We start from the raw sequence: 19,337 nt of genomic DNA, 5'->3' as shown, positions 1-19,337 counted from the left end.
GGAATTAATCAATAGTCATACGATAATAGTAGGGGATTTTAACACCCCACTAATGTCAATGGAAAGATCAAAAAATCCACAAGGAAACAGTGGCTTTGAATGACACACTGGATCAGATGGATTTAACAAATATATTTAGAACATTCCATCCTAAATAGCAGAATACACATTCATTTCAGGTACAAATGGAAAATTCTCCAGAACAGATCACATATTAGGCCACAAAAGAAGTCTCAACAAATTCAAAAAGACTTAAGTTATATCATGCATCTTTTCTGACCACAATGCTATGAAACTAGAAATCAACCACAAGAAAAAGTCTAGAAAGAACAATAAACATATGGAAGATTAAAACATGCTACTAAATTATGAATGGGTCAGCCGAGAAATCAAGGAAGAAATCCTAAAATACATGGAAACAAATGAAAATGAAAACAGTCCAAAACCTTTGGGATGCAGCAAAAGCAGCTCTAAGAGGAAGTTTAGGGCAATACAGGCCAACTTCAAGAAGCAAAAAAAAAAAAAAAAAAAAAAAAACTCAAACAACTATATCCAAAGGAGCTAAAGAAAGAAAAAACAAAACCCCAAAACAGCAGAAGGGAGAAAATAAATATTAGAGCAAAAATAAATGATATAGAAATTAAAAGAACAAAACAGATAAATGGTTCCTTAAAAAGATGAACAAAATTGATAAATCTTCAGTCAGAACCATGAAATAACAGAGAAAAAGGACTCAAATAAAATTACAAATGAAAGATGAGAATAACCAACCTCACAGAAACACAAACAACTGTAAGAGAATATTATGACTATATGCCAACAAATTGGACAATGCAGAAGAAACAGATAAATTCCTAGGAACATATAACTTATCAAAACTGAAACTGGAAGAAATAAAAAATTTGAACAGACTGATTACAAGCAAGAAGACTGAATCAGTAATATAAAAATTCCCAAAGAGCAAAGGTCTAGGACAAAGTGGCTTATTCTACCAAACATTTAAAGACGAGTTAATACCTACATTTCTCAAGCTATTCTGAAAGTAGAAAAGGAAGGAAAACTTCCAAATTCATTTTACAAGGCCAGCATTAACCTGATACAAAAACCAGATAAAGGTACTAGAAAAAAAAAAAAAAAAAGACATCTACAGGCCACTATCTCTGATGAACATATATATAAAAATCCCCAACAAAATACTAGCAAATCGAATCTAACAATACATGAAAAAAGTCATTGACCATAATCAAATTAATCAATGTGATCCATCATCAAGAGAAAGGATAAAAATCATATGATCACTTCAACAGATGCAGAAAAAGCATTTGACAAAGTACAACATCCATTCATGATAAAAGCCCTCAACAAAGTAGGTTTAGAGGGAACATACTTCAACATAATAAAGGCCATATATGAAATACCCACAGCTGATATAATATCCAATGGGAAAACAGATTTTACTGTAAGATCTAGAACAAGATAAGAATGCCTACTCTCACTACTTTTATTCAACATAGCACTGGCAGTCCTAGCTCAGGCAATTAGGCAACAAAAAGAAATAAAAGGTATCCAAATTGGTAAGGAGGTGGTAAAACTTTCACTATTTACAGATAACATGATACTATATATAGAAAACCCTAAAACTCCACCAAAAAACTATTAGAACCGATCAGGGAATTGAGTAAAGACGCAGGATACAAAATCAATGTGCAGAAATATGCTGCACTTTCTATATACTAATAATGAAGCAGCAGCAAGAGAAATGAACAATCCTACCAAAAACAGAAAATACCTAGAAATAAACTTAGCCAAGGGGGTGAAACATCTGTACTCTGAACACCAGAACATTGATGAAAGAAACTGAAGATGATACAAAGAAAGATATTCCATGCTCATGGACTGGAAAAAATATTATTAAAATGTCTATACTACCCAAAGTAATCTACACTTTTTTTTTTTTTTTTAATTTTTTTAAATGTTTTTATTTATTTTTGAGACAGAGAGAGGCAGAGCATGAGCAGGGGAGGGGCAGAGAGAGAGGGAGACACAGAATCTGAAGCAGGCTCCAGGCTCTGCGCTGTCAGCACAGAGCCCGATGCGGGGCTCGAACTCACGGACTGTGAGATCATGACCTGAGCCGAAGCCGGACGCTTAACCGACTGAGCCACCCAGGCGCCCCAGTAATCTACACTTTTAATGCAACCCATTTTCCACAGTACTAAAACAAACAATCCTAAAATTTATATGGAACCACAAAAGACCCAAATAACCAAAGCAATCTTGAAAAAGAAAAGCAAAGCTGGAGGTATCAGCTTCAAGTTAGATTACAAAGCTGTAGGAATGGAAATAGTATGGTACCAGCACAAAAACAGATACCTAGATCAATGGAAAAGAACAGAAAGCCCAGAAATAAACCCACAACTATATGGTCAATTAATCTTTGACAAAGAAGGTAAGAATATCTAATGGGAAAAAGACAGTCTCTTCAGCAAATGGCATTAGGCAAACTGGTCAGCTACATGCAAAAAACAACAACAACAAAAACAACAACAAAAAAAACCTAGACCACTTTCTTATATCATGCACAAAAATAAACTCAAAATGAACTAAAGACAGAGCTGAGACCTGAAACCATAAAAACCCAGGAAGAGAGGACAGGCAGTGATGTCAATGACATAGGTCATAGCAACATTTTTCTACATACGTCTCCTGAGGCAAAGGAAAGGACTACATGAAAATAAAAAGCTTCTGCACAGTGAACAAAACAATCAGCAAAACTGAAAGAGAATCTACAGAATAGAAGATATTTGTACCTGACATATCTGATGAAGGATTAGTATCCAAAATATAAAGAATTGACAAAACTTGACTCAAAAAACAAAAAAATCCAACTAAAAAGTGGGCAGAAGACATGAAGAGACATTTCTCCAAAGAAATACAAATGGCCAAAAGACACATGAAAAGAGGCTCATCAAAATCACTCATCATCAGGGAAATGCAAATCAAAACTACAATGAGGTATCACCTCACATCTGTCAAAATGGCTAAAATGAAAACACAGGAGACAAGTGTGGTAGAGGATGTGGAGAAATAGGAACTCTCTTGCACTGTTGGTGGGAATGTACACTGGTGCAGTCACTGTGGAAAACAGTATAGAGGTTCCTCAAAAGGTTAAAAATGGAACCACCCTATCATCCATCCATTGCACTACTGGTACGATTTTGGTGTTTACCAAAAATACACAAAAACACTAACTCAAAGGGATACATGCACCCATACGTTTATTGCAGCTTTATTTACAATATCCAAATTATGTAACCAGCCCTACGTGTCTGTCAACTGATGAATGGATAAAGAAGAGGTGGTGTGTGTGTACATGTACATATGTATATATATACATATATATATATATATATATATATAGACATAATATTCAATCATAAAATAGGAAATCTTGCCATTTTCAAGGACATGGATGGACTGAGAAAGTATAATGCTAAGTGAAATAAGTCAGTCAGAAAAAGAAAAATACCATACAATTTCACTCATATATGCAATTTAAGGAACAAAGGAAAAAAGAGAGAGAAGCCAAGAAACAGACTCGTAACTATAGAGAACTGATGGCTACCAGATGGAAGGTTGGTAGGGTGATAGGTGAAATAGGTGACAGGGATTATTAAGGAGTGTACTTGTTGGGATGAGCACTGGGTGATGTATGAAATTGTTGGATCACTAAATTTTACACCTGAAATTAATATAACACTATATTAACTATGCTAAAATTAAATTTAATAAAAAAAACTTATATAATCAATAGAGCATGATCATTTTTCTTTTAATACATTTAGTACTGAGTATTTTTTTGGTATTACTCTTGTCTTCTAGGCTTTCTTTTTGTTGCTGTTTATCTCATACCTTGTGTATCTTGTTAATATTTTACTTTTACCTTTTTGTTCATCATTTAGTTTTAAGCCCAAAAGTAAATAAAGCCAAAAAACCCACAATCAACCTTAAAAGTAAATAAACAGAAAGTCAAATCCATAGATCTTTGCACTTCAATAAAAGATTTTCAAGTCACTAGAAAACGAGTATGCTTAATAACTGTTTTCTACTTCTACTTTTTATAATCGTACCTATCTCATAGATAAGCTATAGAAACGTTAAATGAATTAATGGCATGGTTCCTGGAGTATCATAAGTTATCAATAAACATACAGAGGAAACCATAGTAGTGGTTCAACATTAGCTCTGTAATCCAACTGAGTTAAAATACTAGCTCTAACACTATTTGCCACTGAGTGAATTACTAAACTTTTCTCATTTAATTCCCTAAAAAAAATGGGGAAAAAAACTACTTTATAAAATAGTTGTAAGGAATGAGAAAAAAGAGCAAATATGTATATCAGGGTGCCTGGGTGGCTCAGTCAGCTGAGTGTCTGACTTTGGCTCAAGTCATCATACTGTGGTTTGTGACTTCGAACCCCACATTGGGCTCTGTGTAAACAGCTCGGAGCCTGGAGCCTGCTTAAGATTCTGTGTCTCCCTCTCTGTTGCTCACCAACTCATGCCCTGTCTCAATCTCTCTTTCTCTCTCTCTCTCAAAAATGAATAAACGTTAAAAAAAATTTTTTTAGAAAAAAAAAGCAAATTGTAAAGCACCTGGCATAATATGAATTAAATAAATGTTAACTATTTTTATTTTTTGCAAAAAAACAAACACATAACGTACCTCCACTCAATGTTCCATGAGGATCAAATACATCACCTCCTAGAGTAACAGTTCTGGTCATTATCCTTTTATCAAAGGCCACTTTTTTTGCATTATCCATATTATTACAAACAAATGTTGTTCCAAAGACAAATTCCATTGCTTTCTGAAGTTCTGGTTTGTATTCAACAAGGGAAAGAGCTACATGAACATTGTTAGGGCCAACCTATGGAAAAACAACAGATCTATCACAGTAAATACTACTCCTTTCTTTTCAAATATTATTTTATAAAACAGAAGTGCTATACTAGAAATTTAAGTAATACTTAACCGAACACTATAATTCCTTTTGAACTTTCTAAAATGCTATGGAAAACTCAAGAGTTTTAGAACAAATTTCAAGTTTAAACACTAAAAGTTCTACAGCTACATAAAATATTTAGCTAAGGCACCAGGCATTATGAGAGTGTCTATTAAGCAAGAGCCAGTACCAAGTTTCTAAATTCAAAATGGACTATGGACACATTCTCTTAATTAAAATACAACAGTTGCTTGGGGCGTCTGGGTGGCTCAGTCAGTTAAGCGTCCGATTTTGGCTCAGGTCATGATCTCGTGGCTTGTGAGCTTGAGCCCTGCATCAAGCTCTGTGCTGACAGCTCAGAGCCTGAAGCCTGCTTCCGATTCTGTCTCCCTCTCTCTGCTCCTCCCCTGTTCATGCTGTCTCTCTCTCTCTCTCTCTCTCTCTCTCTCACTCACTCACTCAATAAATAAATAAATAAATAAATAAATATTAAAAAAAATTTAAATACAGCTGTTGCTGGATCAACCCAATTATATAAAATGTTTTATTTCAACTATTAGTAATTTGGTTGTTCCACAGTGAATACTTTTTCATTCAAATTAAACATGCTAGGGCAAACAAACAGACCAACAAAAACACATGCTAGGGCAGCCACCTACCAACTACCAAAGTAAAAACACAACTAACAATTGCAAGACTCAAAAAAAATTTTTTTTAATTCTTCATTTTTTTTTTTAATCCAACTGCCTCTTCTCAACTTTTGTTTATAATATTTTCTTCTGCTCATCTTTTTAAAATAACTAAGCATTCTTTAAGGAGCTTAGTAGTAGCAAGAGAAATCAAAATGAAGGCAGCTGTTTAACAAATGTTCAGCATTGTTCTCTGACACAGCAGCTACCGTTAAAAAGGTCTAAGAGATCTGAATATAAGTATTTTTGCCGTTACCTGAAATCCCAATTTACTACTTACACTCGGACTTGTCCGAAAGCTGAAATAACTTCCAAAACCTTCCAGACCCATTGGTAATTTTTTAAAGTAAATGAAGTACTAACTAGAACACCACCTTTTAATTACTCTGCACTCATTTTCCTTCTCCTAATAGTATACGTATCAATACAACTGTATTTTGAAATAATTTTCATTGAAGGCTTCTCAACATCAGCAAGAACACTGAGTATACATTTAGTATCTTAAATACAAATGCATTTCTAGGTTTCCTAACTGCCATTTCAACTGATGCTCAATAAAAAAATGGTATCACTGGTGAACATTAGGATTGGCTTCATGTTATTACCTACAGTCACACAACCATAACCAAATGTATGGTCTTGTACTCCTTTGGGGGGAGGGAGGGTTGTGTGTGTTTTTGTTTTTGTTTTTTAACTAATAGCAATACCACTTTAGGTCTACCTTAGCACCTGACTGGGTATCCCAGTTCCTGCCTTTGTATGCCCAGAGGTTGGAAGGCAATGTAGAGATACTTTAATAGAGAAGCATCTCTGCAAGACTGATGGACACCTTCCAAAACCATTGTCACTGTGGGCACTTTGTGCCTGACAGGAAAAAAAAAAAAAACAAAACTGAAGAATTCTGGTATTTATAAGCTTTGTATATCCAACAACTCAGAGATCAGAAATTTAATGTTATGTGATAGTCATGTGACTTCACTTAAGGTTTAAAGACATTTTAACATTACAACTCTGAAATATCAAAGGGAGTTTGTCTTCCCCCATTTCTATTCTCTTTCTATCTAATTTCACATAAGTCAACTCTTACTTTTTTTTGTAGCTTAACTATTTGAAGTATGGTAACAATACAATTTTATGGTTCCATATATGATTATGTCCCCCAAGTTAATGTCCCCTAACTAAATAAACCAAGTAAGATGCACATAAAACATATAAATAAGACTTACAAGATTCTGTGCGACCCTCAGAGTTTCTGGAGCAATACATCTGGCTGAAATCTTATTCAGTGGAATTATAGTGTATCGACGCTTCAATTCCCCCTTTTCTAGTAGCTTTTTTCCAGTCACCTAAAACATTGTGCATTTGAAATAAAGAAAATATTAATGACAGAAAATATTCAGATGGAAAGAGTACAAGTTTAGGAATCCACAATTAAATATTTAGTGCCTACCATCCTAAATAATCAAAAGTCTAAGACTGATAATAAGCATTCTGGGCTCCTGAATAAGCATGTGACTTCTTTGGGAATACAGTTAATCAAATATGATATAATCAGTAATAAAATAAAAGTCATTAACTGAATTACTGTACTTATAAACCTTAGGAACAGCTTAAAACATAAAGAAAGTACTCCATTGTAGAAACTCATGATTTTTCCAGCTAAAGAGCAATTGTAAATTTTCTTTCATTATAATTAATTTACCTCTGTGTCTACTACAACATTGTAGAGCCTTTCCCCAGCCACCAATTCTAAAGCTGTCGTTGCAGAAGTATCTTTCACACTAATCAGAGAAGCTACAAGTCCTTTCACACAATTTCTATTCCAGTTCTTCTCTGGATCCCTAAAATACAACAGATGACAAAAAATTAATGTGAAACAATAAAACAGATTAAGTTATATTTTACTAGTCAAGAGCTCTTTCTGACAACACATTCATTCGAAAGAGAAGCATATACAGTTTTAAGAAAAACAAAAATTTTTAAATGTTCCGGATGACTAGTCAGCTATTGCTTTAAGTCAATCAAAAACTCTTTCAGTATATATTGTTTTCAACATAGCAAAAATAATGTTGATGTTCTTTTTAACACATTACTTTGAGTATTCCATAAAAAAAACCCATGTAGCAAAACAAATTGTAAAATGCTAATATAGATATTTACAGAAACTGTGGACTAAATTTCCCTCATTTTGATCTTAAGAATTCCCCTGCCAACATCTGAAACGTTTCAATAAACATCTAAGAAAAAAATACCAATTAAGGAAAAGAAACTTATAATATTTTTCATACAAAAATCGTAATGTTAACAAAATTTTCGGACTGCCTTCCAGCTTAAATGAAAATATATCTTGGTTAACATTTCAATAAATGTTTAGGGAAAAAAATCCCAATTAAGGAAAAGCAGCTTACAATACTTTCATACAAAAAACTTGATGTAAATGAAATTTTCACTGTCTTCCAAGCTTAAATAAAAATATATCTTGGCTATTGCTACATTAAAATTTTAGGTTTAAATCTCTTACCTGTAGGCAAATTGAATATTGGGAAATCTGGCTAAGAGAGCTTCATATGTTTCTTTCAATCTACTGATATCACGAGATAACTGCCTGCGCTTTTCCAGAAGTCCTTCCTCTTTGTTTTCTGAATAGTAAATTACAAGTAAATTGAAACAAAATTTTAAAAATACAAATATTCTGTTTTAAAGAAACTATCAGTTTTGGAAACCTCTGTTTCCAAAGCATTCCTAGAAGCAAAATACAAATTTCTGGCATCAAATAAAAAGCATGCTTAACATGAAGAGTCAAGTAGACAATACTACCAACAAATAACAGTAATTTTCACTCTAAGAAACAATATATGAATTGAATAACCACTAATGTGGAAATAAATAACATTTTGGGAATTCTCTAGTGGCACTTCAGTAACTGAAGCAGGAAACTGTCAGTAGTAAGTTTTCACAACTTCAAAGAGCTAGAAAGATGATGGAATAGGAGAATCCCAACTTCACCAAGTCCCACAGATGCTACCAGATAACACCCACATAAGTGTAAACAACCCAAAATGGCCCAAACACTGGCAGAACAGACTCTCCACAGCTAAATGTAGAGAAGAGGCCACAAGGAAGAGGGTAGGAAGGACAGAGATAGAGTCAGGAGCCAAACAGAACTGCAGGAATGCCAATGGGAGGAAAGGACACCAAGGGCACAAACAGAAGAAATGGACCTTCAGTCACACCAGGCACCCCAAGCGCAAGGAACCCATAAGGGGAAGACAAATCCCCATAATATTTGCCTCTGAAAACCAGAGGGGCATAACTTCACAAGTTCTTATCATTAGCAGGGCTTAACTCCTGGCACTTTAAAAATCAGTAGGGTCAGCTCTAAGAGAGCCAAGAAATTGAGAGGAAACTAACTCCTCACCCTTAAAAAGACAGCACAACAAACAGCCCCGCAGATGTATAGCATTTAACAGTAGCAGTTCGAAAAACGCCTGGAATATACTGGTGGGAGATTCGTTTATTAATCTCAAAGAATGTGCTGGAGGGGCAGGAATCCTTGAGAGACTTCTCCAGGAACAAAAGAACTGGCAGGCACCATTTCCTTCTTTAGTCCCTCGGCCTAGACACACAGACACTTACAGGAAACAGCACAGCTCTCTATCTAGCTTTGCTAACAGTGCTCAACCCCATGTTATAAAACTGTCCCTTCTAGTCAGACCTCTGTTCCAGGTCCCCTCCCACAACAGACCTGTGCAAACCTTGATAATTCTGCTGCCCCACCCCACTTTCGGCTGTGGGCCTACCGCTTCCAATATGCCCTGGGTTGGAATTCATCCAAACCAGTGCTATAAGCCAGGCAGGGTACAAGTAGCCCTGACAGGGGACCCATACCACTCCAAAATAACAGCTACACTGTGGAGAAGAGAGGATAATTACACATATCAGTCCTACTGCAGCCCTAGCAGTGGGCTACAATCAGATATCTGGTTTGACTGTAGGCCTCACCCACCAAAGAAAGTTTCTCAGGGTACAACATAGGGAAAGCAAGAAACACTTCCGTGCTACCGCATCTCTGGCAAACACTTGATCTGACTCAACTCAAGCCCACAATGGCTCCAGACTGGCCCTCTTAACAACACAGGGACCAAATCCTGTCCAAGACAAGCAAACAGAAACATTCCAGATGACTGGACTGAAAGCAAAAACAGCTTAGTCACAATACTAAGGTACATGCATTACACATAGGAGATACAGCTAAAGCATCAGGTTCTAGTGCACAACAGACATTGCATTGCAGGGCACTACAGGAACTCTTCTTCATAAGGTCATTACTTTCAAGAGCAGGAGACATAACTAGTATTCCTAACATGTAGAAATAGACACACAGAGTTAGACAAAATGGACAAGAGAATATATCCCAAAGGAAAGAGAAGGTAAAACCACAGCAAAAGAGCTGAATGAAATGGAGATGAGTAATATGTCTGATAGAGAATTTAAAGAAATGGTCATAAAGATACTCACTGGACTGAAGAGTGAACAAAGAGATAGAAAACACAGAAAATAACCAATCAGAGATGAAGACCTCAATAAGTGAAATTAAAAATACACTAGATAGCACACATAGCACACAAGAGGAATCTGACAAATGAATGGATCAGCAACCTAGAGGACAGGGTAACAGAAAACAATCAGGCTGAACAGGTGGTAGAAAAACATAATAAAAAATGAAAACACATTTGGGGAGCTCTGCAATACCAACAAGTGTACTAACTTTCCCTTTATAAAGATCCTGGAAGAAAAAGAGGGGCTGAAAATTTGAAGAAATAATAGCTGAAAACTTCCCAAATCTAGGTAAGAAGAAAGAAATCCAGATCCAACAGGCACAGAGACCCTCAAACAAAATCAACCCAAGGAAGCCCACAGTGAGACACATGGTAATTAAAATGGCAAAAAACAGTGATATATGGAACATTTTAAAAGCAATTAAGAGAAGATAGTTACAAACAAAGAAAACCTCATAAGGCTATCAGCTGATTTTTCAGTGGAAACTTTGCAAGCCAGAAGGGAGTAGCAGGATACATTCAAATGCTGAAAGAAAAAAAAAAAAACCTGTAGCCAAGATTATTCTAGGCTATCATTCCCAAGAAAGAGACAAAGAGTTTTCTAGATGAACAACAGTTTAAAGAATTCATGACCACTAAACCAGTCCTACGAGAAATGTTAAAGGAGACTCTGAGTGGAAAAGACCATAAGCAGAAATAAGAAAAATAAGTACAGAAGCAGTAAAACGAAGTATACCTATAATGTGGGGGGGGGGGGGGAAACAGGTTCAAACTTAAGCGACTATCAACTTAACATAGACTGCTATGTGACTAAGATGTTATATACAAACCCAATGGTAACCACGAATCAAAAGCCAGTAATAGATATGCAAAGAATAAAGACATGGAATCCAAGTATATTCCAAAAAAAAAAAAAAAAAAAAAAAAAAAAAAAGCCAGCAAGCCATGAGAGAAGAGCAAGAGAAGAAAGGAACAGAGAACTATAAAAACAAGTAACAAATTGGCAATAAGTATAGACCTATCAATAATTACTTTGAAAGTAAATGGACTGAATTCTCTAGTCAAAATATACAGGGTAATAAAATGGATAAAAAAACAAGAGTGCTGCCTACAGAGACTAATTTCAGACCTAAAGACACATGCAGATTAAGAGTGAAGGGATAGAAAAGCATTTATCATCCAAAAAGTGAACAGAAACAAAGAAGGGTGCTATATAAGCGATCAAACAAGAAGATATATCAGTTATAAATATTTATGCATCCAACATGGAAGCATCCAAATACATAAAGCAGCTAATAACAAACATAAAGGAAACTAACTGATTGTAATACAATAATGGTAGGGGATGTTAACACCCCACTTACATCAATGGATAGATCATCCAAACAAAAAGTCAACAAGGAAACAGTGGGTCTGAATGACACACTGGAGCAGATAGATCCAATAGATATTATTCAGAACATTCTATCCTAAAATAGCAGTATATACATTCTTTTCAAATAAGTGCACATGGAATATATTCAGAAGAGATCACAAATTAGGCCACAAAAGGAGTCTCAATTCAAACAGATGGAAGTCCTACCATGCAACTTTTCCAACCACAGCACTTAAGAAACTAGAAATCAACCACAAGAATAAGTCTGAAAAAAAAAAAAAAAAAAAAAAAAGAATAAGTCTGGACAAATATATGAAGGATAAAAACATGCCACTAAATAATGAATGGGTCAACCAAGAAAGTGCATAAATGAAAACATAATGGTCCAAAATCTTTGGAATGCAGCAAAAGCATTTCTAAGAGGGAAGTTTACAGCAATACAGGCCTACCTCAAGAAGCAAAAAACATTTCAAAGGATCTAACCTTATACCTAAAGGAGCTTTGAACAACAAACAAAACCCAATACCAGCAGAAGAAAGGAAATAATAAAGATTACAGCAGAAACAAATGAAATAGAAACTAAAAGAACAGTAGAACAGACAAAAGGAACCAGGAGTTAGTTTTCTGAAAAGATCAACAAAATTGACAAACCTTTAGAAAGATTCAGCAAGAAAAACGATTCATGAGTTTGAGCCTGTATCGGGCTCTGTGCTGATAGCTCAGTGCCTGGAGCCTGCTTTGGATTCTGTGTCTGCCTCTCTCTGCCCCTCCCCCACTCATGCTCTGTCTCTCTCTCTCTCTCTCTCTCTCAAAAATTTTAAAAAATTAAAAAAAAAAAAAAAAAAAAGATGGGGCGCCTGGGTGGCTCAGTCAGTTAAGCGTCCGACTTCAGCTCAGGTCATGATCTCACAGCCTGTGAGCCCCGCGTCAGGGTCTATGCTGACAGCTCAGAGCCTGGGGCCTGCTTCGGATTCGGTGTCTCTCTCTCTCTCTCTGCCCCTCCCCTGCTCATGCTCTGTCTCTGCCTCAAAAATAAATAAAAACATTAAAAAAAATTTTTTTTTTTAAGAAAATTTGAACAGGCTGACTACCATCAATGAAATTGAATCAGTAATCAAAAAAACTCCCAACAAACAAAAGTCCAGGACCAGATGGCTTCACAGGCAAATTCTACCTTCTCTTAAAGAAAAGTTAATACCTATTCTTCTCAAACTATTCCAAAAATAGAAAAGAAAAACTTGCAAATCTCCTCCTAAGAGGCCGGCATTGCTTTGTTACAAAACGAGATAAAGACACTAAAAAAAAACAAAACCAAAACAAAAACACTACAGGCCAGTATCTCTAATGAATACAGATGCAAATATTCTCAACAAAATTTTAGCAAACTGAACTCAACAATATGTTAAAAAAAATCACTCACATCAAGTGGGATTTATTCCTGAGTTGCAAAGAACATTAAATATTCACAAATCAGTGAACTTAGCACATTACATCAACACGATAAAGGATAAAAACCATATAATCATTTCAGTAGATGCAGAAAAAGCATTTCACAAAGTACAACATCCATTCATGATAAAAGCCCTCATCAAAGTGGGTTTATAGGGTATATACCTCAACATAAAAAGACCTTATATGAACAACCCATAGCTATCATATTAAATGGGGAAAAACAGCTTCTCCTCTAAGATCAGGAACTAGACAAGGATGCCCACTCTCATCACTTTTACGCAACATAATACTGGAAGTCCTAGTCACAGCAATCAGGCAACAAAAAGAAATAAAGGCATCCAAATTGGTAAGAAAGAAGTAAAAGTTTTACTATTTGCAGATGACATGATACCATATATAGAAAACATTAAACACTCCCTCAAAAATCTACTAGAACTGATCAAAGAATTCACTAAGGTTGCAGAATACAAAAATCAATATGCAGAAATCCGTTGCATTTCCATATACTAGTAACAAAGTAACAGAGAAATTAAGAAAACAATCCCATTTACAGGTGCACCAAAAGTAATAAAATACCTAGGTATAAATTTAACCAAGGTGGTGAAACACCTGTACTCTTAAAACTATAAAACACTGATTAAAGAAAACTGAAGATGAATGGAAAGATATTCCATGCTCATAGACAAGAATAAAAATAACATTAAAATTTCCATACTACCCAAAAGCAATCTACAGTTTTAATGCAATACCTATTAGAATACCAACAGAACTACAACAAACAATCCTAAAATTTGCATGGAACCACAAAAGACCCTGAATAGTGAAAGCAATCTTGAAAAAGAACAAAACAGGGAATATCATAATCCCAAATTTCAAGACACACTTCAAAGGCATAGTAATCCAAACAGTATGTACAGGCACAAAAATAGACACACAGATCAACAGAAGACAGAGCCCAGAGACCCATGGTTATATGGTCAACTAATCTTCAACAAAGGAGGAAAGCATATGCAATATAAAAGACAGTCTCTTCAAAAAATGGTGTAGGGAAAACCGGACAGCTATATGAAAAGAACGAAACTGGACACTTTCTTAGACCCTATACAAAAATAAACTCAAAATAGATTAAGGACCTAAATGTGAGACCTGAAACCATAGAAGTTCTGGAAGAGAGCACAGGCGGTAATTTCTCCAACACAGGCAATGGCAACATTTTTCTAGTCTCCCGAGGCATGGGAAACAAGTAAAAATAAACTTGGGAGTACATCAAAATAAAAAGCTTCTGCACAGCACAGGAAACAAATGATAAAACTGAAAGACAACCTATGGAATGGGAGAAGATATCTGCAAATGACATATCCGGTACAGGGTTAGTATCCAAAATATACAAAGAACTTATACAACTCAACACCAAAAAACCAAATAATCCAATTAAAAATGGGCAGAAGACATGAAAAGAGGTATCTCTAATGAGGACATACAGATGTTCAATAAACACATGAAAAGATGCTCAACATCACTAATCACTAGGGAAATGCAAATCAAAACCACAATGAGTTATCACCTCATACCTGTGAAAATAGCTAAAATCAAAACCAGAAGAAACAAGTGCTGACAAGGATATGTAGAAAGAGGAACCTTCATGCACTGTTTATGGGCATACAGAGTGGTGCTGTCACTGTGGAAAGGAGTATGGAGGTTCCTCAAAAAATTACAAATAGAATTACCATACAATCCAGCAATTCCACTACTGGGTTTTTACCCAAAGAAAATTAAAACATCAATTTGAAAAAATATAAACATCCTGTGTTTATTGCAGCATTATTTGCAATAGCCAAATTATGGAAGCAGCCCACATGTCTATCAATAGAATAATGGAAAAAGATGTGCTATACATATACAATGGAATATTACTCAGCCACAAAGAATGAAATCGTATCATTTGCAATGTGGATGGATCTAGAGATTACAATCCTAAATTAAATAAATCAGTCAGAAAAAGACAATTACGATATGATTTTACTCACATGTAGAATTCAGGAAACAATAAAAAAAGAGACAAACCAAAAAACAGACTCTTAACTATAATTAACAAACTGATGAGGAGGTGGGTGGGAGGATGGGTGAAATGAAATAAGTGATAGGGATTAAGAGTACACTTATGATGAGCACTGAGTAATGAACGGAACTGTTGAATCACTAGGTTTTATACCTGACACTAATATAGCACTGCAAAAAAAAAAAAAAAAAAAAAAAAAAAATCAAAGACCTGTTTTATACTTAGTTGACCCTTGAACAACCGGGTTGTTCTGCAGGAGATCAGGCGCACTGACAGACACCTCCTCCCTACACAGTTCCAAATTCATGTTTCACTTTTTTTTTTTAAGTAGGCTCTACACTCACTGTGGAGCTTGAACTCACAACTCTGAAACCAAGAGTTGCATGCTCTACCAGTTGAGTCAACCAGGTGCCCCTAAATCTGTGTTTAACTTCTGATCCCCAAACTTAATAGCGAAATGCTGACAAGAAGCCTTACTGGTAGCATAAACATTACACACACATTGTATATGTATTGTATATTGTATTCTTACAATTAAGTAAGCTAGAGAAAGAAAATGTTAAGAAAATCATAAGGAAAATACACTTACAGTACTCAACTGTATTTATCAAAAAAAAAAAAAAAAAAAAAAAGCATCAAGTAAGTGGGCCCATGCAAGTTCAAACGTGTTGTTCAGGGATCAGTTGTATTTACGAGTATGTCATACTAACACCCATTAATACGGTAAAAAAAACAAACTCCTACTTGCTATTTCCTTTATTTAGTTTTTATCAACAATCACTACCTCCTAATGATTTAATATCATGTGTTTCAATGCAAACCTTCATAATTTAGCTTTTTCATTTCAGCTTCAAGTTTTTCTTTAAGTTTCTTCACAGCTTCTAAAGCTTCTTGATCCTTCCTATAGCCACTATCCATCTTCTTAACTTCAGCTTGTTTAGTCTTTAATTCTTGTTGGGCATGTTTCAACTTCATCTGAGCCTGTTATTGAAAATTTAATAGACTATGTGAGGCAGATAGTGCTAGTGATTAAATGGCCACAGATGCAGATTAGTTTAAGAAACGTCAGCTTGGAAAATGTAACTGGTCACTTGCATTAATATCTTAAAGAAATCAATCATTTCCCAATACTTTCTGCTCATAAAACTACTCAGAGTATAAAATATATGCTTAACATAAATCACTAAGTTATTTACTCCATATTTTTAATACTTACAAAGGATGACATTAATGAGTCCAAAAATTATATGAAAGAGTAATTGTCATTAGCTGATTAAATTAAAAACACATCAGAAAGCTACTAATCAGAACACTAACTAGTTCCCTTCCTTTCCACTTAGGTATGCATATTTGTACTTGTATACTATTTGTGAGTGTTGTTCCATTAACAGTGGAGAGACTGTATTGAGCAGTAAGAAAATTATACAGGAAAGTGAACTTAAGCTGACAAGAGAAATTTCAATGCTTGGAGTCTGATATGCGAATGCTAGTTTATATAAATGAGTACCGTTCCTTAAAAGCATGAACTAGTACTTTGAGATCTGGCTGGATGTCTCCTCCCCCTAAAACTGAGTAATGGCTTTTTCCCAACATATAATAAGTTAACAGAAAAACTGAGAGGATTTAAAAGTTTTTCTGTTATTGATTTCTTACAAATTTTTTGTGACCTTCAGCGTTGAGTGGAAAAGTTGCAAACATTTAACAGAAAATGCTGAATATGATTAATACAAACACACACAGGAACATGTATATTTGTAAAGATGAGCCCTCTGTTAAAAAAATAAAGACTGTGTGTATATATATATATTTTTTTTTCTGCAATCAAAACTGTTGCATTCATAGGACTTTAAAAGATGCACAACTATCTAAACAAATTTGAAAGTCTTTACTGACAAGCTTCAAAGGTTATGAAATCCGTATAGGGAAACCAAAGACGAGAAGGGGGTAAGTGGGAGGGAGAGAGACTTCCAAGGATGAAAGGTAAGAACTAAGTGTGGTGACCACAGAAATGGAAAGGATGTTTGTTTTCCTGTTAAAGCTTAAGACTTCGACTTTATGTTGTCAATAAAAAAGTGAAAAGAGCGCAAAAAAAAAATTAACCTCAAATATTCCGTACAATACTACAAAATAGAATAAAGCATTTATTGCATTTATAATTTCAACTAACCTATAAGGGTATTTAATATTTTATAGCATCTTAAACTATCATCAATATTTAGCAGTTAGCATATTTGAATTTCACTGCATTGAGCGCTACTGAGTAGCAGAGTAACAAATTCCTTGACATTGGCAATGGTTATAGAACGTTGAAAATAATCAGATCACCATAATGTGGAGCTTCTAAAAAAATGCAATCACACAGCGCTGAATGTCTATATTTACCTGTTTGGCTTCTGTCTGAGCTTTACTTATGTCGTTTTTACAGGCCATCATTTGACCAGCAAGAGTTGCTTCTGCTCCATCTTCATTACTAGACAGTCCAGCGGAAACAGCGTTGAAGTGCTGCTGTGCCGCAGCCAAAGCTTCAGCATCTTTATTACTTGCTTCCTGAAGGGCATTCAGCCCATCTGTTATCTTCTTAACCTCTTTTTCCTTTGCTGCTAAAGTTTTAGAATCCTTCAGGAAGATTTTAATATTGAAGAGTATTATATTTTAGGAAACACATCCATTTTTTCTTATCTACCCATACCCTTATGCCATCAAATTTCATAGCAATTTGAAGTGGGCATGGTTAAAAGGAAAATAATTTAACCATCCCAACTTTAAATACTTAATCCTCATTTTAAAATTCACCCTGTTTTTAGGATAAATGTGTCCTTAGTATTCCAAATACTACTGGAAATACTTTCATTCTGTGTGTTACGGTCTAATCTAGAAATTAGCTAAAACAGCATAAACAAACGATTTGAAGCAACTAAAAATCACTTCCTAAAGCTCTAAAATTGAACTAATAACTATCCTACTCCAAGCTTCAAAGCAGAGATTGTAGGATGAAGAGCATGTACATGAAAACATATTTATAAACTATTAAAGACCATAAAATTTAAATATTAAATACTAGTGGAAACAGCATTATTAATAATTAACCCCTTTTAGGTTATATACACGAACACCATAAACACTAAGATACCAACACTGGAAAAAAAAAATCCAGCTATACTATTTACATGAGAGTGACCAGAAATTTTGGCTCACAAGTTTAATTCATGATTCATTAAATATTTATTAGAGGTTTACCATGTATCAGTCATTGTTCTAGACATTAAAGACACAGATTCCTCAGGGACCCTATATTCTAGAGAAGCATAGTAAAAAAATAAAGCAATGTAAAGGGATAGAAACTGATGGAAACTATTTTAAGAACAATGAAGGAAGGCCTTTTTGTGATGACATTTTGAGCAGAAACCTAAATGAAATAAAAGGAGTGATCGATCATGCTAATACTACGGGGACCCACACTAGGCAAGCTCTGTGAAATATGCTTGGGTGTTTGAGGAACTCTTTGGTGTTGGACCACCGTGAGTAAGTGGAAAGGAGCTAGGGTCTCATAGGCCATGGTGAAGACTAAATTTAATTATACATGTGACTTTGAAACCATTAATGAATTTTAAGAACAAGAGTGATGTGATCCAGTTTATATTTTAGCTTTTGTAAAGAACAGATTGTAGAATGGCAAGAGTAAAAAGCAAGGCAACTAACAGGGACATCATTACAGCATCCCTCCTAAGACATGAATGATGGCCTGCAGTAAAGCAGCGATAGACATGAAAAGTGGCTATATTCAGGAAGTACTTTTAAAGTCAAGAGAATTTGCTGATGGATTAGATACAGAGTTTGAGAAAAAGGGGGGAATGCAAGAAGACTCTAGGATTTCTGGACTGAACAATTAAATTAATAGTGGCGCCATTTTCTGACATAGGGAAAAATTCAATAACTCAAGGAGGTTTGGGTAGGTAGAGTTTTATTTTGGATATGTAAAGTTTTAGACTTTTTGTTAGTCAGCTATGTAAAAATATCAATTAAATAACTGGACAAATAAGTTTTAGACATTTTTTAGTCACCTATGTAACAATGTCAATTAAATAGCTGGACAAAAAAATCTAGAATTCAGGGAAGGAGTCAAGGCTAATTATAGATCTGAAAGGCATCAACATATAAATATTATAGGGCTACAGGCCTGGATGGAATTAGCTGAGA

The 19,337-nt window shown here is 34.9% G+C and overlaps 1 protein-coding gene across 2 annotated transcripts in view; it reads right to left on the bottom strand.

The window, feature by feature from the left end:
- SMC2 (structural maintenance of chromosomes 2) overlaps window positions 1-19,337 on the bottom strand; it is a 66,616-nt gene that overhangs the window by 35,277 nt on the left and 12,002 nt on the right. For both annotated transcript variants that reach the window (XM_007089254.3, XM_042964078.1), the window contains exons 10-15: window positions 17,523-17,756; window positions 15,962-16,121; window positions 8,217-8,334; window positions 7,398-7,536; window positions 6,922-7,041; window positions 4,727-4,931 (exon numbers count right to left, since the gene is read on the bottom strand). In XM_007089254.3, the coding sequence (XP_007089316.3) occupies window positions 4,727-4,931; window positions 6,922-7,041; window positions 7,398-7,536; window positions 8,217-8,334; window positions 15,962-16,121; window positions 17,523-17,756 (976 nt within the window). The remainder of the gene's footprint in view (window positions 1-4,726; window positions 4,932-6,921; window positions 7,042-7,397; window positions 7,537-8,216; window positions 8,335-15,961; window positions 16,122-17,522; window positions 17,757-19,337) is intronic.

The sequence above is a fragment of the Panthera tigris genome, chromosome D4 (assembly GCF_018350195.1).
Source record: "Panthera tigris isolate Pti1 chromosome D4, P.tigris_Pti1_mat1.1, whole genome shotgun sequence".
In the NCBI taxonomy this organism is placed as follows: Eukaryota; Metazoa; Chordata; class Mammalia; order Carnivora; family Felidae; genus Panthera; species Panthera tigris.
This window is presented reverse-complemented; position numbering and strand designations above follow the sequence as displayed.